Source organism: Nilaparvata lugens, chromosome 3 (genome assembly GCF_014356525.2).
Source record: "Nilaparvata lugens isolate BPH chromosome 3, ASM1435652v1, whole genome shotgun sequence".
In the NCBI taxonomy this organism is placed as follows: Eukaryota; Metazoa; Arthropoda; class Insecta; order Hemiptera; family Delphacidae; genus Nilaparvata; species Nilaparvata lugens.
This window is the reverse complement of record NC_052506.1, coordinates 70,149,170-70,171,976: the sequence shown is the minus strand read 5'-3', so window position 1 is coordinate 70,171,976 and position 22,807 is coordinate 70,149,170. Positions and strand designations below refer to the sequence as shown.

Genomic DNA, 22,807 nt, shown 5'->3' with positions numbered 1-22,807 from the left:
CGACAATTATCTGTTATCAATTGTTGTAGTTACACCATGGAATTGATATACAGTACTTTTTATTTTCTCAAAATATCTATTTTCTATGAGATTAGATGATTCCTGAACGAGAGGACCTATCAGAAGAAAAACAAATAAAAGATCCTTGGATAGATCTATAAAAAAGTACTATTGTAGCAACAAGTGGAAAATATAAATGAATGAAGATGGAATGAGGATGGATAATGCATCCATGGATTGTTTGACTTTACTAGTTTGAGATAATGAAATTGTTATTTTTGAGAAGAAATTGAGAGTGAATATCGAATAAGAAACGTGAGAAATGATCTATTTTGTGAAACACTTGTAAGAGGCGCTTGAAAAGTGATATTTAGAGACACCTCTCTCCTGAGCGCTCTAGAACAACGTCAGAGTGGTGTTATGGTTCAATCCAGATACTGCACCTTCATTAAAACCCGACCGAAATAGACCCCAGTGTGCGGTAGTTGAGTTTGGCATAAAAATACTCCAGCAGACCACTGCAGCTTCAGAACAGATTTAAGCATCCTGGCACCACATGTGTATGGTTATTAAGGACCAACATCCAAATCTGTTCTGAATGCCCATTAAGATCAACTACCTAATTGACATGAAAATAAGATAATGATAATTGATTTATAACTTGACAAGTTGTACATAGTGCATCTATGATTTTTACTTGATTTTTGTTTCCTCTGAACTTCCAAACGTTCTTATATCTCTAGTTCAGAAATTCACTTAAGCCAGTTACACACTCGGCGATTTTTGGACGTACGATTTTTTCCGTCCTTATGAATTCTATTAGATTAAACAGATGATACTTTTTAGGTTCCATTTTTTCTGGTAGAATGAGGACGGAAAAAATCGAACATCAAAAAATCTTCCAAATATGTGTGTGTAATTAGCCCTTACTCACATATTACAGAATTTTACTGTATCGGTCTGAAGAAATTCAAAAAGAGTCACTTCAGATGATATATTGATTGATGAATATAACCGAGATTGTATATTGTGCTTCACCATTACTATAGAATTTAAATATTTTACTGGTGTTCAGTTAGATTCTTACAGGAGGTTTATTCGTATTTCAGTTTATTCTCGTCAGAGTTATAATAGATACAATTAGGCGATTAAAGAATGGATTTGCTTTTTCTGGTCTCCTTCATATTTAAGAATATAGAATAAGAGAATAAGGAACTCTCTAGCTCTATTATTTCATTTCTTATAAACATAATAAAGTTTCTCCAACTGATAAAGTTTGGGAATTTCTTGTTTCAAATGTATTTTGCTCATTGTGAAAGTTCATAGGGCTTAATGAAAGATTTGATCATGCTGGAAATCATTTTTGAATAAATTGAGTGCGCATCTCTGGCATGTTCTGTCGGATCCACTCCAAGGCCTTGCTACCTTGTTCCAGTGAATCGCCAAGACCTATTGTGCTTGCTTTTTGAAATGTTGCAAGCAGACGCACATCATTCTTGTTACACGTGTTGAATAGTCACGGGCCAAAGAATCCATCTGCCGTTTCTGCCTCGCAACTTGAGCACACCATCTAGAGTTCGTTAATTGCACTAGGCGGGTGACTTCCTGTCGCATGGAAGATGTTACTTTCAAGTGGATATTCGTTTGCAACACTTGATTCCTCTAATTAAATTCGACTTTTTCCATAAAACAGTAAAGCCAGTTAGTTACACACACATCGATTTTTGGATGTTCAATTTTCTGCCGTCCTATCATATTGAACGGAGCTTGACAAACTACATCTATTTGAAATCATTTGTTCAATCCAATAGAATTCATAAGGACGGCAAAAGTCATTCGTCCTAAAATCGATGTTCGTGTAAGTAGCGTTGCTGTGACTATACAATAATTCATTCTGATAGCAATGAAAATATCACAATTTCTGATTCACAAACAGTCCAAGTTAATTTTCAAATTATTTTTTTAAATAACCAGGTGCCTGAGTGATTATTTAGTAGAGGAAGAGGTTATGTGATTCTGATAATATACTATGGACCTAATGATCAGGAGAATTGGAATAATCAATCGAATTCATTTACAATAGTTGAGATTTTTTATAATTTTTTTGATGATTTTAAAGTTAGTCTGGTCAATCGTTTGTCCTTCAAATCAGAGAATTTTGAAAGAATGTTATTGTAGAGACGAGAAACTTACTCTCTAGAGAAAACTTTCTTCTGTATGTCACTACCAAAATAATAATTTCAGTTACTTATTTTGTGAAGTAATTAGACATATATGGTGAAGTCCACGTTATAATGTCAGTATTTGATAAACATTGGTGTTTATAGTTGATACTTGTCCATCTTTCGACTAAGCAGATAACGCTATCTTTTTCCAGGCAACGTGACCAGATAATTTTTCAACAATGTAGAAATACAAATGATTAACAAATTATATTATCTCTACTATGGGAATTATTGAAGAAAATATTTTTTTAACGAATGAAATATAATTAATTATTTTAAACAAAAATGACAATTAATATTACATCAGATAGATATACCAGTATCAGTTATCCTCCACAGAAGGCGAAGAATCGGGAACGCTGTTTTCCTATCTTTCACTACTGCCTTAATAACGTGGGCCTCACTATAGGAGAATACCCTGCATCTGAGAAATTATTAATCATCATCATCATCATCATCATCATCATCCCTTCCCCTTTCCGATAAATGATTTCCAGATGGAGTTGAATCCTGGTCAGGAATATGTTCGTATATACATAGTCACAATATGTAATAATAACGATTAAAGGTTGAACTCACCATAAATGATCATCTTCTTGGCCTCGGAGTCTTCGCCATCGAAGGTGGACACGATGCACCTGTACTCGCCAGACAACTCAGTGGTCGGCCTGAGAATCTGCATGGCGCGATGCTTCTTGGTCTCATCGTCCGAGGCCCGGTAGTCCAGGTTGAGTTTACCCTTCAGCACACCGAGGTCCTGCGGCTTCTTGTTCAGGATCCACTGGTAGACGGGCGACGTTTGGTTGTTGAAGAACCATTTCACCACGAGACCAGCCTTGTTCTCAACATTGTAGTCGCAGTCCAGAACGACTGATGCCTCCGATCCGTTCTGCACCACTTCTGGTACTCTCAGACTCTTGATCTCTACTGTTTCGCCACCTGAAAATAAAGATTCGTTATATTCAATTCAATTCATTTCCACATGAATTTTCAAGTTTATATAAAATCTCCACTTACAATAAATGAATATTAAGATAAATTATTACATTTTTTTTAATGTAATAACATTGGAAAGTAGAATACCATAAGAAGACTATTCGTCCATGAGGGGGGGAGAGCTCCCATGGATAGTTTACACTATTCCTAGGAGCAACTAGTAGTAAAATGAAAGGGAATGAAGAGTATTTATTCATTTGTGGATACAATAATAGAATATGAATAATCAGGAATACATAGTAAGTTAACACAGATACCAGAATTATATTGAGTGCAACCTACAGACTATTACACAATATTATATATTATGTAGAGTGATATAAATTATACATAATATAATTTGATGTACATAACAAACGATTCAATCGTGCATAGTTCAAGATGCGAACAATAGTTTGAATAGAATATAATGTAAATAGCAAAACAAAAAATGCAAATGGTTCAAGATACAAAGAACATCGAAAGATTCAAGTTAGTCGCCTATTGAAGGAAGAATATCATTGAAGAAACATAATATTCTTCATAGATTAGATTTCTTCATAGAAATAGATTTGGAGCCTAATAGAGAAATTCATAATGCATATTGTTTGATTGAACAAGGATTTTCTAGTTCTTCATTTTTCCAAACGAATATAATATTCATGGATAATAATCATATTATCAGACACATTTAAATTATTTTACAGTATTATCAATAAAGCAAACATTGAATAGATAAGACACATAAGCAAATCTTATGAAACAATCGCTCTTGATATGCGTCTAAACATTATTCATTTCGAAGCTTATAAAATTTCTATACTTTTGCAATTCCCAGAGGCAAAACATATTGAATTGTCTTTCTCTCATCATATGGGTTACAAAGTTCACTAGAAATGTTTGTGAACGAAAGGTCGATCATTTGATGATGAATCATTTTACGATGAGAAAAAACTAGGAGTTCAGATTAATTTCTACTCCGATATCACTCCTATTTTCCAAATACTTCGCATTGTTCTTAATCTTCCTTCTACTCATTCTGTAACTTTTCTCACTCTTATGATGTTTTTTTTATTGCCTGAGAGTGTAAATCTGAATACATAGCCTACACCAGTCTTAATCATTTCCTGAACCGAGCTTAACGACTTCTTGTGAGTGAATGAAGGTACTCAATTCCGGTTGATCAAATAAGAATACCTAAACAAAGGAGAAAAGTAAATTTCTACTGATTGCTTTCATCCACCCTTTCAATTCCAGTTCCAGATCGTCAGCTTTGAATAAGAGAAAATCTCATCTCGGGAACAAAGGAAAGGAGAGGATGACGATTTCGAGTAGAATAGTTTAAATACGCGTATTGGGGAAAATGAAGCAGATTTCCAAGATGGAGATTTTGATTGCTGGTAGTCTATACTTGTGATTGGTATGATAAAAAGAGTGGAGTCAGGGAGAGAATCGATTACTGTTGAGGAGAGGCAGCTGAGTAAAGTGTCTCCAGCATAAAAGATGTCGCATCAAGCGACAAATGGACCTTTCTCCAATTTCCTCTATCGTTCTCTCCATTTCTCCTTTTCATCTCATCAAGTTCTTTCTCCTTTATCCATTCCGTGATGATCAACTGGTGTGAGGGTCGTTTTGAAACTGATCCAAATTAAACTTGTGACTATGGCGACGTCAGCTCAAGAGATAAGTGCAGAAGATAAGAGACATGAACTTCATGAACTTGCTAGTTGAAAAATAGAAATCTTAGTAGCCTAATCAAATGGATTAACATGTTTATAAACATCAGGATCATGCACTGAAAGTTTGAAAACGTCCTATAACACACTTTGAGGCTACTTGTAAACTTCAATATCCTTCAAATCCATCAATCCTGTCAGTCTTAGCGGAACAGTAAAGTTGGCGACTTATTAACTGACGAATGTGAATTAATCTCATGTTATGTTCCCACTAAAGTAGTGAACGGTGCTCGTTCTATATAAGTCAGCATGAGTTTCGAAAACTAGTTCAAATATGGACTGAAGACCGCAGAGGAACTTGCACCGTCTAAGTTAGGGTTGAAATCGCATGATATAATGTCCGCTAGCACGTCCAACTGTTTACTTCTGCTCCAATACTGTTCCAGGAAGACAGCTACAAACTCATCCAATGATGTAAATTCATGGGCTCTACTCCGAAAGAACATCAGGGGTTCGCCAATCAATAAACCAGTCAAACGAAGACGCCACATGCTCCAAGAGGTAGGTGCAAGAGTTTGTACTAATTTTATCTGATCAATGAATGGTTGAGGTTGCAAATGGCGATCAGTATTATCAAATTTGCCCAGTCCTTGCAATATACTGTGTGCGTTGAGGTTGTCTGTTTGAATCCCTTGAGGTCGTTGTTGAATATGATTTTCTAATGCTGTTATTTTTTCCTGTGTCATCTGCCATTGACTATTATGTGTAATTTTATTAGCGTTTATTTCTTGATTTAATTGAGTCAGAGTGGATTTTTGAATGAGTAGAGTTCCGTTTAAAGCTTTACAGGTTTCTGTATTTTGATTGATGCTACCTTGCAGTTGGTTCATTTTTGTGGACATATTAATCTGTTTATTTTGTATTTCTTTAATACTGTTAATATTTTTGTCAACTGTAGTTGTTAAATTTTGATTGGCAACGGTAATTTGTTTGTGGATTTCTTGGTGGCAATCGGCCTTAATGTTATTCGTTATATCCTGAATGGGTGTAGTGATTTGTGTGGTTAGGTTATCTATCCTTTCGTTGAGTTCACAGGTAACCGTATCCAACCTTTCCGATAATCCTGCCGTAACTTTATCCTGACTTTCTTTCTGTAGAGTTATCATTGCTTTTAATTCTTCCCTATGATTCTCTACTTTAGTCTCAATATTATCCAACCGTCGTTCTACTGATTTTATAGCGCCTGTGGTCTCTTTCATGCCCTGTTCCACTGTTTGTTTATTTTCCTCTTTTATTGCAGCAATCTCTTTTTTAATCTCCTGCATCATATTATCCATTGTGTTTTGTAACATAATATTGAACGTACTGCTAGTTTGTTCCATTATTACCTTTTGAAACGGATCTAACTCTGTGACTGAAAATATACTTTGTTTGCCCAGGTGTGACTCGGCCTCCGGCGATGCGGGTTCTGCAGGCTGCTCCTCGCCCCCTTCAAAGTTGATCTCTGCTATCCGTTGATTCAATGGTGTGTCAGCGGCGTCGATTCGAGTGGATGATAGAGGTTGCATACCTTGTGGATCGAAGACTATCGACCCGACGCTTCCTGGTTCCCTTTCTCGTGGCGTATTGGCATCTACCGTGGTGGGGTTTGATGTGCTTGGAGTCGACAAAGTGGGATCTGTGCAACCGCCGTACATATATGAAACTTCAGAGTTTGCGGGAGTGTGATTCATGGTGTCAAATATGATAAATGCTATTCAAAAAAGTGATAAAAATGATAAGCTCAAATGCTTAAAAAAGAGACACAAACCGGGACTTACAGTGAAACAGTGATGTGCAAAGTGTTTGGATACTCAAAGACAAGGTATTTATACTTAAGTTTTTTATAATGCTCTAGCGCCCCCAATGTTTTGTTTTAATTTATTCTTGGCTAGTTTACAGGCTGTGACTTATTTTCCAACCGGCTTAAACACATAATATATTTTTGACTAGAAAGTAATAGCAGTTTAGGCTTATAAAATTATCCTGAATATTATATTTGTAGCATGAAAGCTCACTATAGATTAGAATTCTTAATTTATATGTTATTATTGTTATTAACTTAATGAATTATTGTAATCACATAAATGTGATTAGTATTTTGAAAAAAAATATGATGCATCAGAAATCTAAAACATGCATTCAGCAACTAATTTATAGGAAAATTTGAATATTATGTTACTTATTGTATTTTTGTATAGAAATGTTGAGAAATGAAGGGAATTTTGGAATCAAGCTTTAAAAACAAACAGGGTAGAAATTTTGATTGAACAAGTGGAGACTAGTTAAATGTATTGAATCACAGAGAGATATTATCAATCTTTGTAAGCTGGCATACTTGATGAAACTTGGTATAGTTATATTTTAACAGACCTGCAATATTGGATTAAAATTGTTATTAATGTTAAATTGTAAATTTTTGATAAAAATTGTTAATTGTTGGCATGGCCCTTTGATATTGTTATTCTGGCATCTTCTATGCACTCTATGCAGGTCTATTTCACTCATGCACCTCTGCTCTTTATTCTGTGAGGAGTGATGGGGGGCTTGTGCACCCATCCTCTCACCGTAGGGATTTTTGGATTCTGTGCATGTGGTATTATCCCACCTCTGTACTTCCTTTGTAAGTCTGACTGGGCAAAAATCCCGGACCTTAGTTTGTGGTTTCTGGCACCACTGCTGCGGCACAAAGCCATGCATATTTGTTGTAACATCATGCTTTTTTGTGCAGATTGTTGTTTGGCTGTGAATTTTTTGTGATAGACCCTAAGTCGTAGTTTTAAGTTAGCATATGTCATTGTACCCTTCTTGATTGAAATTAGAAAGCCTTTAATGGCCTAAAACCTTTCTAATTTGGGGGCTTTATGTCAGGATACAAAGCCTATGCCAGCATATTTTCTAAAATTAATGTATAATTGAGACATAAATCAAATGTACTCACGTCAAATTATGTAAAACTCATTTAATTATAGTTTTATTAAATTCTTACAGTATTATTTCGTATAATTTACCAATTTATTGTCAGAGTCATTCGTCAACTGCCTACCAATGTTTGTTTACTACCTTATTTTCAATAATTAGGTTAGAGTGAATTGCACCAAAATTGATAACAAGCCTTATCTGTCAGCTGTTGATACTGCCGGCTACTGTGCTACTGTGATATCTCTATATTGTCTGTTTTCATTTTAAAACTAACTCAAGCTTGTTCATTTCTGCAACCCCTGTTTATTTTCTGTTTATCTGCTTTAATTTTATAGTCTTCCCATTTAACGTAATTTTTTGTCATTTTCTGTGTTTTTCGAACCTCTGTGTCTAATTTAAATATTAAAACCGCGTGGAAAAATTCCCATTGGTGGACTTTTTCTTATTAGGCACAGGATTGGTTCTTGCCCAAATGACGTGGTTCTTCTTCTCAGAAGAAGACCGGTGATTTCCGCTTTTTGGGAAGAAGAGACACTTGCCTTCTGAGAATCGAATTATCAGGACCCGTTTAATTTGTCCTATTAAAATTAATGTTTAAATGGTTTCTCTTCTTGTTAAATGTAATATATCCAGTGTGTTAAATGTGTAGCTCCTCTGTAGTCTTGTGCTCTTAAATTAAATTGGAAGGCAAGTTCAATTTGTATAAGCTTATTCCTGAGGAAGAATTGTGAAACTAAATCCGGGTGACGCCATTCCACGCCAGATCTTCAAGTGAAATAAAATTATTAAGTGAATTGGGGCCCCACGATCGAGTTGGTGAGCGAAAAATACTTATTCTATCCAATCAGTGAATTGAGAAAGCTACAATTTTCTATCAATTAATTATTGTGAAAGAGTGCAGGACTATATCCTCCTATAATACCGTGTAACCCCTATTAAAATCCTAATTGCACTATATTACCAAGAACATTCATTTTATTATCTCATATCAAGAACATTTATTACCAAATTTTGAAAACTCTATTATTCCAATTTGTCAATTATTTAATTAATTATTATTATTTGATTCTTAACGATTATAATTCATCAATAAATTTGCATAATTGTTAACCAGTTTCAGTAATTTCTCTAATTAGATCCTGCTCAGTTCGGTCTATAATTACCATATTGGTTTTCCTCTGTAGGAATTATTTCAGGTATTGGAATATCAATATTGAATTTACTTGTTATTCATAAGAAATAAATTACATTCGCTGTGCTCGGGTTTGAATTGCCTGGAGATATTGGTAGGCTATCACGCCTGATTCTCAAGCAGTTTATATCAGAGTACGGCGGAAATATTATTTCTTGTGGAATTGTAGGATATTCTGGACGGGTGTAGGCAGCTCTGCCGGCTGATTTTTTATCCGAATTACAGGTGTTAAGCGTCCAGAGGCTCTTGCGAATCCACAATACTTAAGTTTTTTATAATGCTCTAGCGCCCCCAATGTTTTGTTTTAATTTATTCTTGGCTAGTTTACAGGCTGTGACTTATTTTCCAACCGGCTTAAACACATAATATATTTTTGACTAGAAAGTAATAGCAGTTTAGGCTTATAAAATATAATCTCTCTCTATAAACATGTCATACATATATTAAACAAATAATGCAAAAAATAGATCGAGGCAAAAAATATATAAAGAGCGATAAAATACAATATAAAAATAGAACAATAATTGAAATCAGTAAAATATCACAGGCTAAACTTTATATTCTAGATTTATGGCACGAATCATTACCATGTGCCTTTATCTTAAAATCATATGCATTCCTTTGCATGTAGCTGCGAGATGCGCTTGCTAATACTTGTCGACTTGGACAATTCAATTAAAAAATATGTTCTTTAAGATCAACTTGATAAATTAGCCACTAATAATCCAAATATAATTATATATATTAAAATCTCTAGTACTTAATAGATTTCTTTGTATCGAATATATATTTTATCTCAGGATGCAAGATTCGGCACCTGATGGAATAGGTAGAGCCATTCATCTAGTGAATTAGAGCTATAACAAACTATCGCAAATTATATTGCAAAATTTAAATATCATATGCATATGTTTTAATAGCCTAGATTTTATACTTCTTTGATTCAATAGAAATTTCTGAAATGTATTGATCTATCTTTTTTCTTTTAATAAAATACCTTTAATACTAATTTTACTTGCGCAAGGATTACTCTTATTAATTTCTTAATTTATAATAAAAACCCTTTCGACGAGCTAGCTTTGATTATTAGATTAATTCGAAGCACTAGGGCGCCCATCACTAATTCAATATTTATCACTCACGTGTCGAAAATCTTCTTGTAAGCCGCCGATGTCGATCCAACTCCATGTGGTCCGGGAATATGGTAGCCGGAATCGTCTCTTCCAAGGGGTTATAAATTTATTTGAAATTGAAAATGACTTCTGCTTTACAATAGCATCACGAAGTCCTTTAAGAAATTTAATAATTTGATTTAACTTTAACTTTTACAAAATTTATTAGCAAGGTACTACGCTCTAAAATATTTGGGGTCCTCTTATGGTGGCATTTGGCTGGCGAGTGCTGGTTCTCCTTTCTCAATTTTACAAATCTTATTTCCGACCTTCAAATTAACATAAAATTTGAATATCTTAGTCCTCCGCCATTTAGGCTCAAATAGATCGTACAAAAAATATCAAATTATTACTTAGGTTGTACGATTAATAATTTCTTTGCCTTCGAGCCATATCGATAACATAGACTATACAAAGTTTTGACACAAATCCAGTACATTTATATAAATATATAGAAATATTTTTGAATTGGCCTACAGTTGCCGCCTATTAACTGCCGTTTTGCTATTGGTGCATGCAAATTTTGTTCGGTATTCATGCGCATGGTACCTCCTATTTCCTGAATACACTTAATTATTTTTATTTGGTTTATTGGTTATGCTCTTTACATGCTAGCTAATATTCTATACATTAATATTAATTTCATGCTACCTAATAATTAGCCACGTGATCATGTGTTTTTTCACATTGCATACCGTTTGATTGCAATAGAGCTCTGCCAAGGGGTTTTGGTCAGATTCTACGTTTCTCGATTTGATCGATCTCTAGGTCACCGATCCGTGAATACATGTACCTAACCTCAATCTTCAAAATATTTTATATAATAATCTATTTATTAGCAACAAATTCCTTCACATCCTTTTTGGGTTTTTGTACCGTTTAGCCAGAACAAGCTGATGCTATCAAATCTTAGTTATTATCTATTTGGCGATATTAGCCAGTTACTTTATTTTCAGACCTATTACTATTTCGGTTAGGGATTTTTATCTACCCAAATTCGATACTTTACAATCGGTCTGAAGAAATTCAAAAGAGTCACTTCAGATGATATATTGATTGATGAATATAACCAAGATTGTATATTGTGCTTCACCATTACTATAGAATTTCAATATTTTACTGGTGTTCAGTTAGATTCTTACTGGAGGTTTATTCGTATTTCAGTTCATTCTCGTCAGAGTTATAATAGATACAATTAGGCGATTAAAGAATGGATTTGCTTTTTCTGGTCTCCTTCATATTTAAGAATATAGAATAAGAGAATAAGGAACTCTCTAGCTCTATTATTTCATTTCTTATAAACATAATAAAGTTTCTCCAACTGATAAATTTTGGGAATTTCTTGTTTCAAATGTATTTTGCTCATTGTGAAAGTTCATAGGGCTTAATGAAAGATTTGATCATGCTGGAAATCATTTTTGAATAAATTGAGTGCGCATCTCTGGCATGTTCTATCGGATCCACTCCAAGGCCTTGCTACCTTGTTCCAGTGAATCGCCAAGACCTATTGTGCTTGCTTTTTGAAATGTTGCAAGCAGACGCACATCATTCTTGTTACACGTGTTGAATAGTCACGGGCCAAAGAATCCATCTGCCGTTTCTGCCTCGCAACTTGAGCACACCATCTAGAGTTCGTTAATTGCACTAGGCGGGTGACTTCCTGTCGCATGGAAGATGTTACTTTCAAGTGGATATTCGTTTGCAACACTTGATTCCTCTAATTAAATTCGACTTTTTCCATAAAACAGTAAAGCCAGTTAGTTACACACACATCGATTTTTGATGTTCAATTTTCTGCCGTCCTATCAGATTGAACGGTACTTGACAAACTACGTCTATTTGAAATCATTTGTTTAATCCAATAGAATTCATAAGGACGGCAAAAATTATTCGTCCTAAAATCGATGTTCGTGTAACTAGCGTTGCTGTGACTATACAATAATTCATTCTGATAGCTAATTTTCAAATTATTTTTTTTTTAAATAACTAGGTGCCTGAGTGATTTTTTAGTAGAGGAAGAGGTTATGTGATTCTGATAATATACTATGGACCTAATGATCAGGAGAATTGGAATAATCAATCAAATTCATATACAATAGTTGAGATTTTTTATAATTTTTTTGATGATTTTAAAGTTAGTCTGGTCAATCGTTTGTCCTTCAAATCAGAGAATTTTGAAAGAATGTTATTGTAGAGACGAGAAACTTACTCTCTAGAGAAAACTTTCTTCTGTATGTCACTACCAAAATAATAATTTCAGTTACTTATTTTGTGAAGTAATTAGACATATATGGTGAAGTCCACGTTATAATGTCAGTATTTGATTAACATTGGTGTTTATAGTTGATACTTGTCCATCTTTCGACTAAGCAGATAACGCTATCTTTTTCCAGGCAACGTGACCAGGTAATTTTTCAACAATGTAGAAATACAAATGATTAACAAATTATATTATCTCTATTATGGGAATTATTGAAGAAAATATTTTTTTAACGAATGAAATATAATTAATTATTTTAAACAAGAATGACAATTAATATTACATCAGATAGATATACCAGTATCAGTTATCCTCCACAGAAGGCGAAGAATCGGGAACGCTGTTTTCCTATCTTTCACTACTGCCTTAATAACGTGGGCCTCACTATAGGAGAATACCCTGCATCTGAGAAATTATTAATCATCATCATCATCATCATCATCATCATCATCATCATCCCTTCCCCTTCCCCTTTCCGATAAATGATTTCCAGATGGAGTTGAATCCTGGTCAGGAATATGTTCGTATATACATAGTCACAATATGTAATAATAACGATTAAAGGTTGAACTCACCATAAATGATCATCTTCTTGGCCTCGGAGTCTTCGCCATCGAAGGTGGACACGATGCACCTGTACTCGCCAGACAACTCAGTGGTCGGCCTGAGAATCTGCATGGCGCGATGCTTCTTGGTCTCATCGTCCGAGGCCCGGTAGTCCAGGTTGAGTTTGCCCTTCAGCACACCGAGGTCCTGCGGCTTCTTGTTCAGGATCCACTGGTAGACGGGCGACGTTTGGTTGTTGAAGAACCATTTCACCACGAGACCAGCCTTGTTCTCAACATTGTAGTCGCAGTCCAGAACGACTGATGCCTCCGATCCGTTCTGCACCACTTCTGGTACTCTCAGACTCTTGATCTCTACTGTTTCGCCACCTGAAAATACAGATTCGTTATATTCAATTCAATTCATTTCCACATGAATTTTCAAGTTTATATAAAATCTCCACTTACAATAAATGAATATTAAGATAAATTATTACATTTTTTTTAATGTAATAACATTGGAAAGTAGAATACCATAAGAAGACTATTCGTCCATGAGGGGGGGAGAGCTCCCATGGATAGTTTACACTATTCCTAGGAGCAACTAGTAGTAAAATGAAAGGGAATGAAGAGTATTTATTCATTTGTGGATACAATAATAGAATATGAATAATCAGGAATACATAGTAAGTTAACACAGATACCAGAATTATATTGAGTGCAACCTACAGACTATTACACAATATTATATATTATGTAGAGTGATATAAATTATACATAATATAATTTGATGTACATAACAAACGATTCAATCGTGCATAGTTCAAGATGCGAACAATAGTTTGAATAGAATATAATGTAAATAGCAAAACAAAAAATGCAAATGGTTCAAGATACAAAGAACATCGAAAGATTCAAGTTAGTCGCCTATTGAAGGAAGAATATCATTGAAGAAACATAATATTCTTCATAGATTAGATTTCTTCATAGAAATAGATTTGGAGCCTAATAGAGAAATTCATAATGCATATTGTTTGATTGAACAAGGATTTTCTAGTTCTTCATTTTTCCAAACGAATATAATATTCATGGATAATAATCATATTATCAGACACATTTAAATTATTTTACAGTATTATCAATAAAGCCAACATTGAATAGAGAAGACACATAAGCAAATCTTATGAAACAATAGCTCTTGATATGCGTCTAAACATTATTCATTTCGAAGCTTATAAAATTTCTATACTTTTGCAATTCCCAGAGGCAAAACATATTGAATTGTCTTTCTCTTATCATATGGGTTACAAAGTTCACTAGAAATGTTTGTGAACGAAAGGTCGATCATTTGATGATGAATCTTTTACGATGAGAAAAAACTAGGAGTTCAGATTAATTTCTACTCCGATATCACTCCTATTTTCCAAATACTTCGCATTGTTCTTAATCTTCCTTCTAGTCATTCTGTAACTTTTCTCACTCTTATGATGTTTTTTTATTGCCTGAGAGTGTAAATCTGAATACATAGCCTACACCAGTCTTAATCATTTCCTGAACCGAGCTTAACGACTTCTTGTGAGTGAATGAAGGTACTCAATTCCGGTTGATCAAATAAGAATACCTAAACAAAGGAGAAAAGTAAATTTCTACTGATTGCTTTTATCCACCCTTTCAATTCCAGTTCCAGATCGTCAGCTTTGAATAAGAGAAAATCTCATCTCGGGAACAAAGGAAAGGAGAGGATGACGATTTCGAGTAGAATAGTTTAAATACGCGTATTGGGGAAAATGAAGCAGATTTCCAAGATGGAGATTTTGATTGCTGGTAGTCTATACTTGTGATTGGTATGATAAAAAGAGTGGAGTCAGGGAGAGAATCGATTACTGTTGAGGAGAGGCAGCTGAGTAAAGTGTCTCCAGCATAAAAGATGTCGCATCAAGCGACAAATGGACCTTTCTCCTATTTCCTCTATCGTTCTCTCCATTTCTCCTTTTTATCTCATCAAGTTCTTTCTCCTTCATCCATTCCGTGATGATCAACTGGTGTGAGGGTCGTTTTGAAACTGATCCAAATTAAACTTGTGACTATGGCGACGTCAGCTCAAGAGATAAGTGCAGAAGATAAGAGACATGAACTTCATGAACTTGCTAGTTGAAAAATAGAAATCTTAGTAGCCTAATCAAATGGATTAACATGTTTATAAACATCAGGATCATGCACTGAAAGTTTGAAAACGTCCTATAACACACTTTGAGGCTACTTGTAAACTTCAATATCCTTCAAATCCATCAATCCTGTCAGTCTTAGCGGAACAGTAAAGTTGGCGACTTATTAACTGACGAATGTGAATTAATCTCATGTTATGTTCCCACTAAAGTAGTGAACGGTGCTCGTTCTATATAAGTCAGCATGAGTTTCGAAAACTAGTTCAAATATGGACTGAAGACCGCAGAGGAACTTGACTACCTGGATTATTGCATATACTGATTAATACACAGCTTAACTAGTAGCTTGTATATAGTCTATTCGATGGCTTTTCCTGGATTCGCTCTAATGGGAAACGGCAATTGCGAATACTACTCTATACTTCTAGATAATGTGCTTACTGATATTAAACTTGAGCTCAATAGGAGAGGAAGTTCTATTTAACTTGAGTGGGATATTTCAGATGAAAGCACTCAAAATGAAGGTAAATGAAACGCATTCTCGGGATATGGTGGATTTTTCATGGAGACATAGGCCTAATATTAAAATGTAAATTGTATGTACTTTCTAATGACTGGACCACTAAGTCCAATCAATCAAATTTAATCAATTCATGATTTCTAGCTTTGCTATCATAGAAAGGAACTGGACCATTGAGAAGAGGTTAAGTTCAAATTATTCAATCATAGATGAGAGAATAGCTAAAACTATTCCGAATAGCTCAGAATTTGAAGTAAAATATGAGTCGATTGTGATGAATCAGTTTCACGAAGCCCTTCCTGGCTGGTGTTGTACTTCCTGCATGTGCTGCAAAATCCCATTTCGAATGCATGATAAGCTCTTCGAAACAGACGGATGGATTAACAGGAAAAGTTGAAACTCAAAAACAACACGATCACAGCAAATGATAACTTGTTGATTTATGTGTTTTTGACAAAGCTGCTATGTTACAGATCACGCTTTTGGTGAAAATATGGTGCGTTTATCAGATTTGTAATGTATTGATGATTGTAAAGCCTGATATTCATCAGCGATAATTCGGAAACAGAAACAGTTTACCAATGCGTGAGAATAGGAAATAACTCGAAAGTGAATTATGATGATTTTAAGGATTCGTCGACAAACCCATTATAATTACTGGAACATGATTATTTGGATATCATTATCAACAATCTAATTTCGACATGAAATACTGCATAACCTTCCATCACTCCCTTTACAAACTTATTCTATGTGCGGATAAATATTTTTCTTTCACTATTTTTTTGTTTTTCAATGGGATTGGAATTTGATTTTTTATTGAAGCTATTATGGATCTAAGTAGCCCAACAATCAATAGAGAAAAATATCATTTTATAAATGATTCGTAAATGTTTTATAAGAAAAACTCTTCCAAAATCCATCGAATTTCATTCTCATAGCTTGTAGCTTAAACATTCATATAATGCAGAACTGATGAAAAATATTGCAGAGGTAATTCCTTTACAGAGCTCTGAGGAGTTTTTCGCTTTCTGAAACCTTTGGGAGATTTCCTGTAATTAATTCTATTAGCTCTGCGTAACATTGATGATAGCAAGAGGGTGAAAACAAGAAAACCAAACTTTGTTTCACTTCCTTATTCAACCTCTTAATAGAAAGCCCACGATTCGAATTGAATACATTCAGTTGCAGCCAACCTAACCCTCAACTTCTCTCTTTCAGAGTCGCGGCTCTTCTTTGTCGCTAATAATCAGTTGCAAACAAAACTTTCAAGAGGATTTCGTTTCTGTTACGAAGATGTTTTAAGAAACAAAAGCGAAGGAGAAAGCTTTCGAACTTTGGCTTTTGTGTTCTCGAAATATTAGCCACAGATGTTTTCCACTGCAATGAACTTCATTTCCTGATCGCACTAAATGTTTTGTCAAACCGGTGAGTAGCCTAATAATCCTCCTGTCCAACTCTTTCGAAATACTTCTAAATTCAATTGAAGAAGCTCATTGATGGTACTATGATGATGCTATAATTATGAGGAAACGCAATTTTGCAGCTTCCAATTTTGAGCACTGATCGTGATCGTTTTGAAGAAGCAAGCACCAAAGTTCCCTCAAATGATGAACTTCCATTGCCAACAATCGAAATTAATTGATTTCTTGTTAAGACGTTACGCGATACAAACATCTTGAGACTCGTATCCGTATGTTATTCGTCAATACCTAGCATATCTAGGTTGTCAAGAGCATTCAACTGGTGCATTGAGGAAACAACCTTTAATGATGTGGCATTATTTCCATCTACCCATTTGATATGATACGAGTCCTTTTCAGTTCATAATGTTTCAATCTTCCAAGTCTGAAATCTAATATTGGAAATTTCAACAGTGTATTCAATTACTCGGGAAACACCCAATTTAAATTGATGTTTTTGATGAATGTAATTCTTTGTTGTATAGGCTACACATGAAATGGTAAGTTATAACATAACATCATGGGATAATAGGTTATTTATCGACAAATACATTGATCCTCTTATCTTGGAATTTGATTCATCTTTACATTACTTAATCCTTTATCTATCACATTGAACTTACATTCCAACTTAATATAATCCCAAGTTTGAATTTGTTAGCATTAGAATTCTTAGTTGAACCTTGTTGCTGTTTACATCGCGATATCCTCCATTATGTTAGTCTTATAATGTTGCTATTGATTATTGTATCAATTCAAAAATATCGAATTCAATTAAATACCGTGTCTTCATATTTCGGGAACAGCACCTCATGATCTGCATGAATAGCATATTCTGCTATTCTGATACGTATTATTTAGGAGGCGATTCAAGTCTCAATCGCCTATTATCATGATGTGACACCCAGGCAACAGACAACCCCTATTAACGAAACAATCATCGGCATGTTTTGTTCCCAGTGACAGGCTTCATAAAATATGCAAACCGCCCTGATTGACAGACCACACACTTGTAGTAAGGCCTATGCACATAAAGTGGTGTTGGAAATTGGATAAGCCTTCCGAATAGACTATTGAGCAGGTAATGACAGTGAGTAGGCCTTCACTGGAGGAGTAGATCTCGTGATATAGCCTCTACAGGCTCATTGAAATTCCGGTGCATCAATATCCACTGCTTCATTGTTATACAAAGGTCATTCATCAACATGCGATATATATGAGGAAGAATAATAATATAATGAACGTTGATTTGATCTAGGCTATGGTGAGCTTGGAGCAAGTTGCAAATTGTTTTCACATGGATATGGGAGAATTTAAATGTTTATAATATCATGCTGTATCGAATACTGATAAAATAAAAAAGGACTATTTCAAAAATCTATTATACATGAAAATATTTTATCAAACTGTTTATTTCAAAGACTAACGGGTGATTTCAGACTACCTGAGGGAGATAAACTACCCCTGTTATCCAATAACTTGTATTTTTTTTATAATATAGACTCGCTAGAAAGGCTTTCCCTTTTCATCTTCTTCTATAACACAACCAGATCCGGGTTTTAAATCCATTATCAAGTTAGTATACAAAGATCACTTATCCAAATTTTGACACTCGATAATAGGATGAACACCCGAAACAGATCGTATCATTAAAGAAATTGAATGGTACTAGTAATCCTATGTGTCAAAAATATCAAAACGCCCAGTAGAAACAGATGAAGAACTTGTATTCCATATGAATTGAAGAGGTTCAAAAGATAAGTTTCATATCAGAACGATTCAACTATTTTATCGACATGTAAAGTCACCAACTCATTTATTTCGTGATGATAATTAATATAGATCATGTACATGAACGCTTAATCTTGATAAGTTCCATGTCTATTCCTTGAATTCATCGACATTGAGCAAGCTTGAGACTGCGTATCTACAATTATTGATGCAAGATCAAGTAACTTGCATGAAAGAGTTGAAATCAATCACCTTTCAACTGTTATCGAGCAAATTGGCAAGAATGTTTACCCTCAATGAACGGAGTGCATTACGCACGACATCCGCAGAAAAAAGACAAAGAACAGCGGCAAAATCTGAATGATGAGTATGACGAAAAATAGCAGACGCACAGATATTCGTGAGGCAGGGGCATGTAGCGTTGTTTGCTGGAGGGACGAGAGCGAAGCAAGCAACGTTAACTGCATCCAATCGCTAAGTGACGCCGCTGACCCACGGATGAGTGACTTCAGCCCCCGAGGCCCCAACAGAGAAGAAACGTGCGAAACAGCCTAGTGAAAGAAAAAGACAAAACACCGAATCATGTTTAAAGATGCTATGAAAATGTAGATGGCCACCGTTTATTCAAAAATATGCTGGCAAAGTCACGGTGAGCGAGCTCCTTAAGCGACCTCTGCTGCGAGTTCAAGCTCTTCGCTACGGAAGTACCGGCCCCTGTAGTTGACTCGAGTGTTCTTCACATAGCGTATCCGAAAATGTCTTCTCCATACTCAAAAATCAGATGAAATATGTTCAATATCATTATAATTCTAACTCCGCCTTTGATAAAGACAATTTATTATTATAAATTTAGTTCAATCAATAATTCTTCTATGAGCTGCCAGCTCATAGAATCACATTTTATAACTTGGAGTTATAACTGAATGAATGAAGAATTGTTTTAATTTGATCAATTGTAACCAAATAGATTATTATCAATTTCTCATTTTATTTTTTCTTTCATTTGAATTTCCAGGACAATTCCGTTATTTTCTCGAAGAATTATAATACTTATTTGTATCGTTCAGTTTGGTTTTGTTGAGAATTATTATCAGCTCTTTCAAGGAAGTCTTCCTAATTGAAGTCACTCTGTATTAAAATTGGAAGTAGAACTTTCCATGGAATAATCATTGTCGAGATAACGGTGGAGATTCGGATCCAGTCAGGTAAGTCTAACAAAATGAATAACAATGTAAATGGATATAATAATTTTTTGGCTTTTGAGCAATTTAAGGTTTTTTGTTGTTGAATCTATAATTTCCTCTAATCCAGACTTCTAATTTTATTCTCTATCCATAATGATTATTCATGATCGTGGAAACATTGTATTAACTGGAATAAATATTGAAAATAGAAAATCAAATCAAATCAAATTGGTTTTTGTTATACATGATTTCAGTGTACAAATATTCATATCATACAACAACGTTACATCTTCTGCAACCAAACAATCATAAATAAAACTTACAGTTGAACTAAAAAATGAATCATTATAACTAAATCTAATTGCTATTATATCGTAGCTACAGAAAATACAACATTATATTTTAAAGAACTTCATGAAAACTCTCCACAAAGGCAAAGCCTGTGTGTGGAAGAGGGTCTTGGCGATGATTGGCTAACGTCGGACTGTCCCCATACTTGCATCTATCACGTTCTTGGGTAAACCAGGTATTGATATCAGAAAACATTTGAAGTTTCAAGGATTTTTAGTATAAAAGATGTAAACATTTAGAGTTAAATTTGGACTAACACTACACGACATTTGCTTTATTTATACAATGAATGAATTATCACTTCTATATTTGTCCTCCCAATCTCATTTAACCAGTCATTAACATTTTTTTTATAAATATATTTGGATTTACCTTCGGTATTACGTAGATTTCCAGGCAGATTTCTATACAGAGTGTGTGCTATATAATAAGTATTTGTAGTGGAATGAGTTTTGACTAGCCTTGGAACTTGGATTCCTATTGCTTCTGACGAAGGAGTTTGATAGCTGTGCTCAATTTTCTTAAACATATCTTTATGATTTTTGTACATGTATAACAAAATATTTCTAACATAAATTTGCCTTATACTTCAAAACATTGAATTCCTAAAAATTCCATCAGTAGGAGTGCGTATACGTTTTCTTAATGCTGTTTTAATAATAGATTTCTGTGTAACTTCCAAGGGTTGTAGAAGTGAGGAAGGATTAGGACAATGAATTTATAATAAATTAATTTTTAAAAAAAACGCACATTATCCAGTCACAAGAGGCAAGACACATGTGTGCATTATATAGAATGCCGTATAGAACAATTGGGAGAGACTAATTGGGAAGAATAAACCCGCATAAATTTCGCATTTATTATGACGTAATAATCTTGATCCAGATAAAGGTCTCATAAATCCAGCTGTTTTGCTGGTGCATCTCGCTGTGCTGGAGCGGAGGTGAGAACGGACGTAATTCAATTGTGCATCCCGTCAAGTGCCCTACTACTACTACTGCTGCTGCTGCTGTTGCCCAACAATGGGTTATGAGAGATAGTACCCACTTCTAATGTTGGAATGTTGGAGCAAGATAATAGGACCTGCTCCATTCATGAATGGAAGGCTATTTAATTGTACAACCGAAAATTGTATTGCATAGTTCACATGGCACTTTCGCTTGATAAAGAGTTCATCTTTGTTGTTGAAAGATGTATTACCGCTGGCGTTATTGGAGATTGGTTCTAGTGGAGAGAATCTGACAAGAAAAAAGTGAAAGGAGATGTTAGCGGAATGCAAACGAAAGTGAGAGATGAAAGGAGGAGAGAGACCGGGTAAGGAAGAAAATAAGGGAAGCTTTTGTTTAATGTACGTCACGCGAAGTCGAGAGTAGTAGGTAGCTGGAAACAGCTTTATGAGGGTGGCGTGATTCCAGTATTCAATTCCTGCCGTCCAATAAATCAGACGGCTTTGAATTACAACAGCAAAAAGCCGAGGTGTCACTACAAAATTAACGAGTGTGAATTAACCATTTTAAGCTGCGTAATTACTTCCTGCAGCAGCATATGGCTACAGCAATCTCTAATGAATAGCATTTTAATCACTGCGAATTTCCAACTCGTTCCATAGGCAAAAACACTCCCTAATTCGCAAATTTCTTCGAATAATTTAAATATATCCAACATGCAAAGCATGTGTCACATATTACATGACATACTGGAAGTTATTTGGTGATATCTCGACTCAATAATTCTCTTATGATTATAAAATGACAAGTATGAATAATTCAATTATGGAATTAATGAATGCATGTCAACACCATAATCAGTTAATTATGGTATTGTACCTAAATTGTGTCTGCATTAGTGACAATGTTCCAGTTAACTGGAAACTACTGGGTACAATATGGATTGGGATGGGAATGAATAGGCTATCACATTGAGAGTGGTAGAAAATATCATTACAATCTTATATAAAATAAGAGTTGTATTTCCATAAAGATTAGAGCTGACGTGTTCAGGATTTCAATTCTTAACGAATACAGAAAACTGAACATATTTCAGAATCAATGCGCTCTCATGCATTAAATCAATTGTTTCGTTCCTCTACATACATGAATCACGAGATTATTCAATGGACTTTTGATATCACATAATTTAGAGACAGAAACTGTCCAGATTGATATTGTGTAGTGGAAAATGGTAAGTACTCAGTTTGAGGCCACACTAAGACAGAATAGGACTGAGTTCATTATTTTTATTCTCTCTGGTCACACTACGCACAACAATATACAATGAACAATGTGTAAATTTATAGGTGGTAAGCCGATCAAGTTGAATATAAATGAATGAGTGAATAGGATCACCTTCCGAAACAAGGATCATGGATTTCAATTGATCCTGTGAAA

General features: G+C 34.6%; 1 protein-coding gene across 2 annotated transcripts in view; it reads right to left on the bottom strand.

Annotated features, from left to right (window-relative positions):
- LOC111059328 (selection and upkeep of intraepithelial T-cells protein 1) overlaps positions 1-22,807 on the bottom strand; it is a 119,808-nt gene that overhangs the window by 36,927 nt on the left and 60,074 nt on the right. For both annotated transcript variants that reach the window (XM_039424427.1, XM_039424428.1), the window contains exon 2: positions 13,037-13,396. In XM_039424427.1, the coding sequence (XP_039280361.1) occupies positions 13,037-13,396 (360 nt within the window). The remainder of the gene's footprint in view (positions 1-13,036; positions 13,397-22,807) is intronic.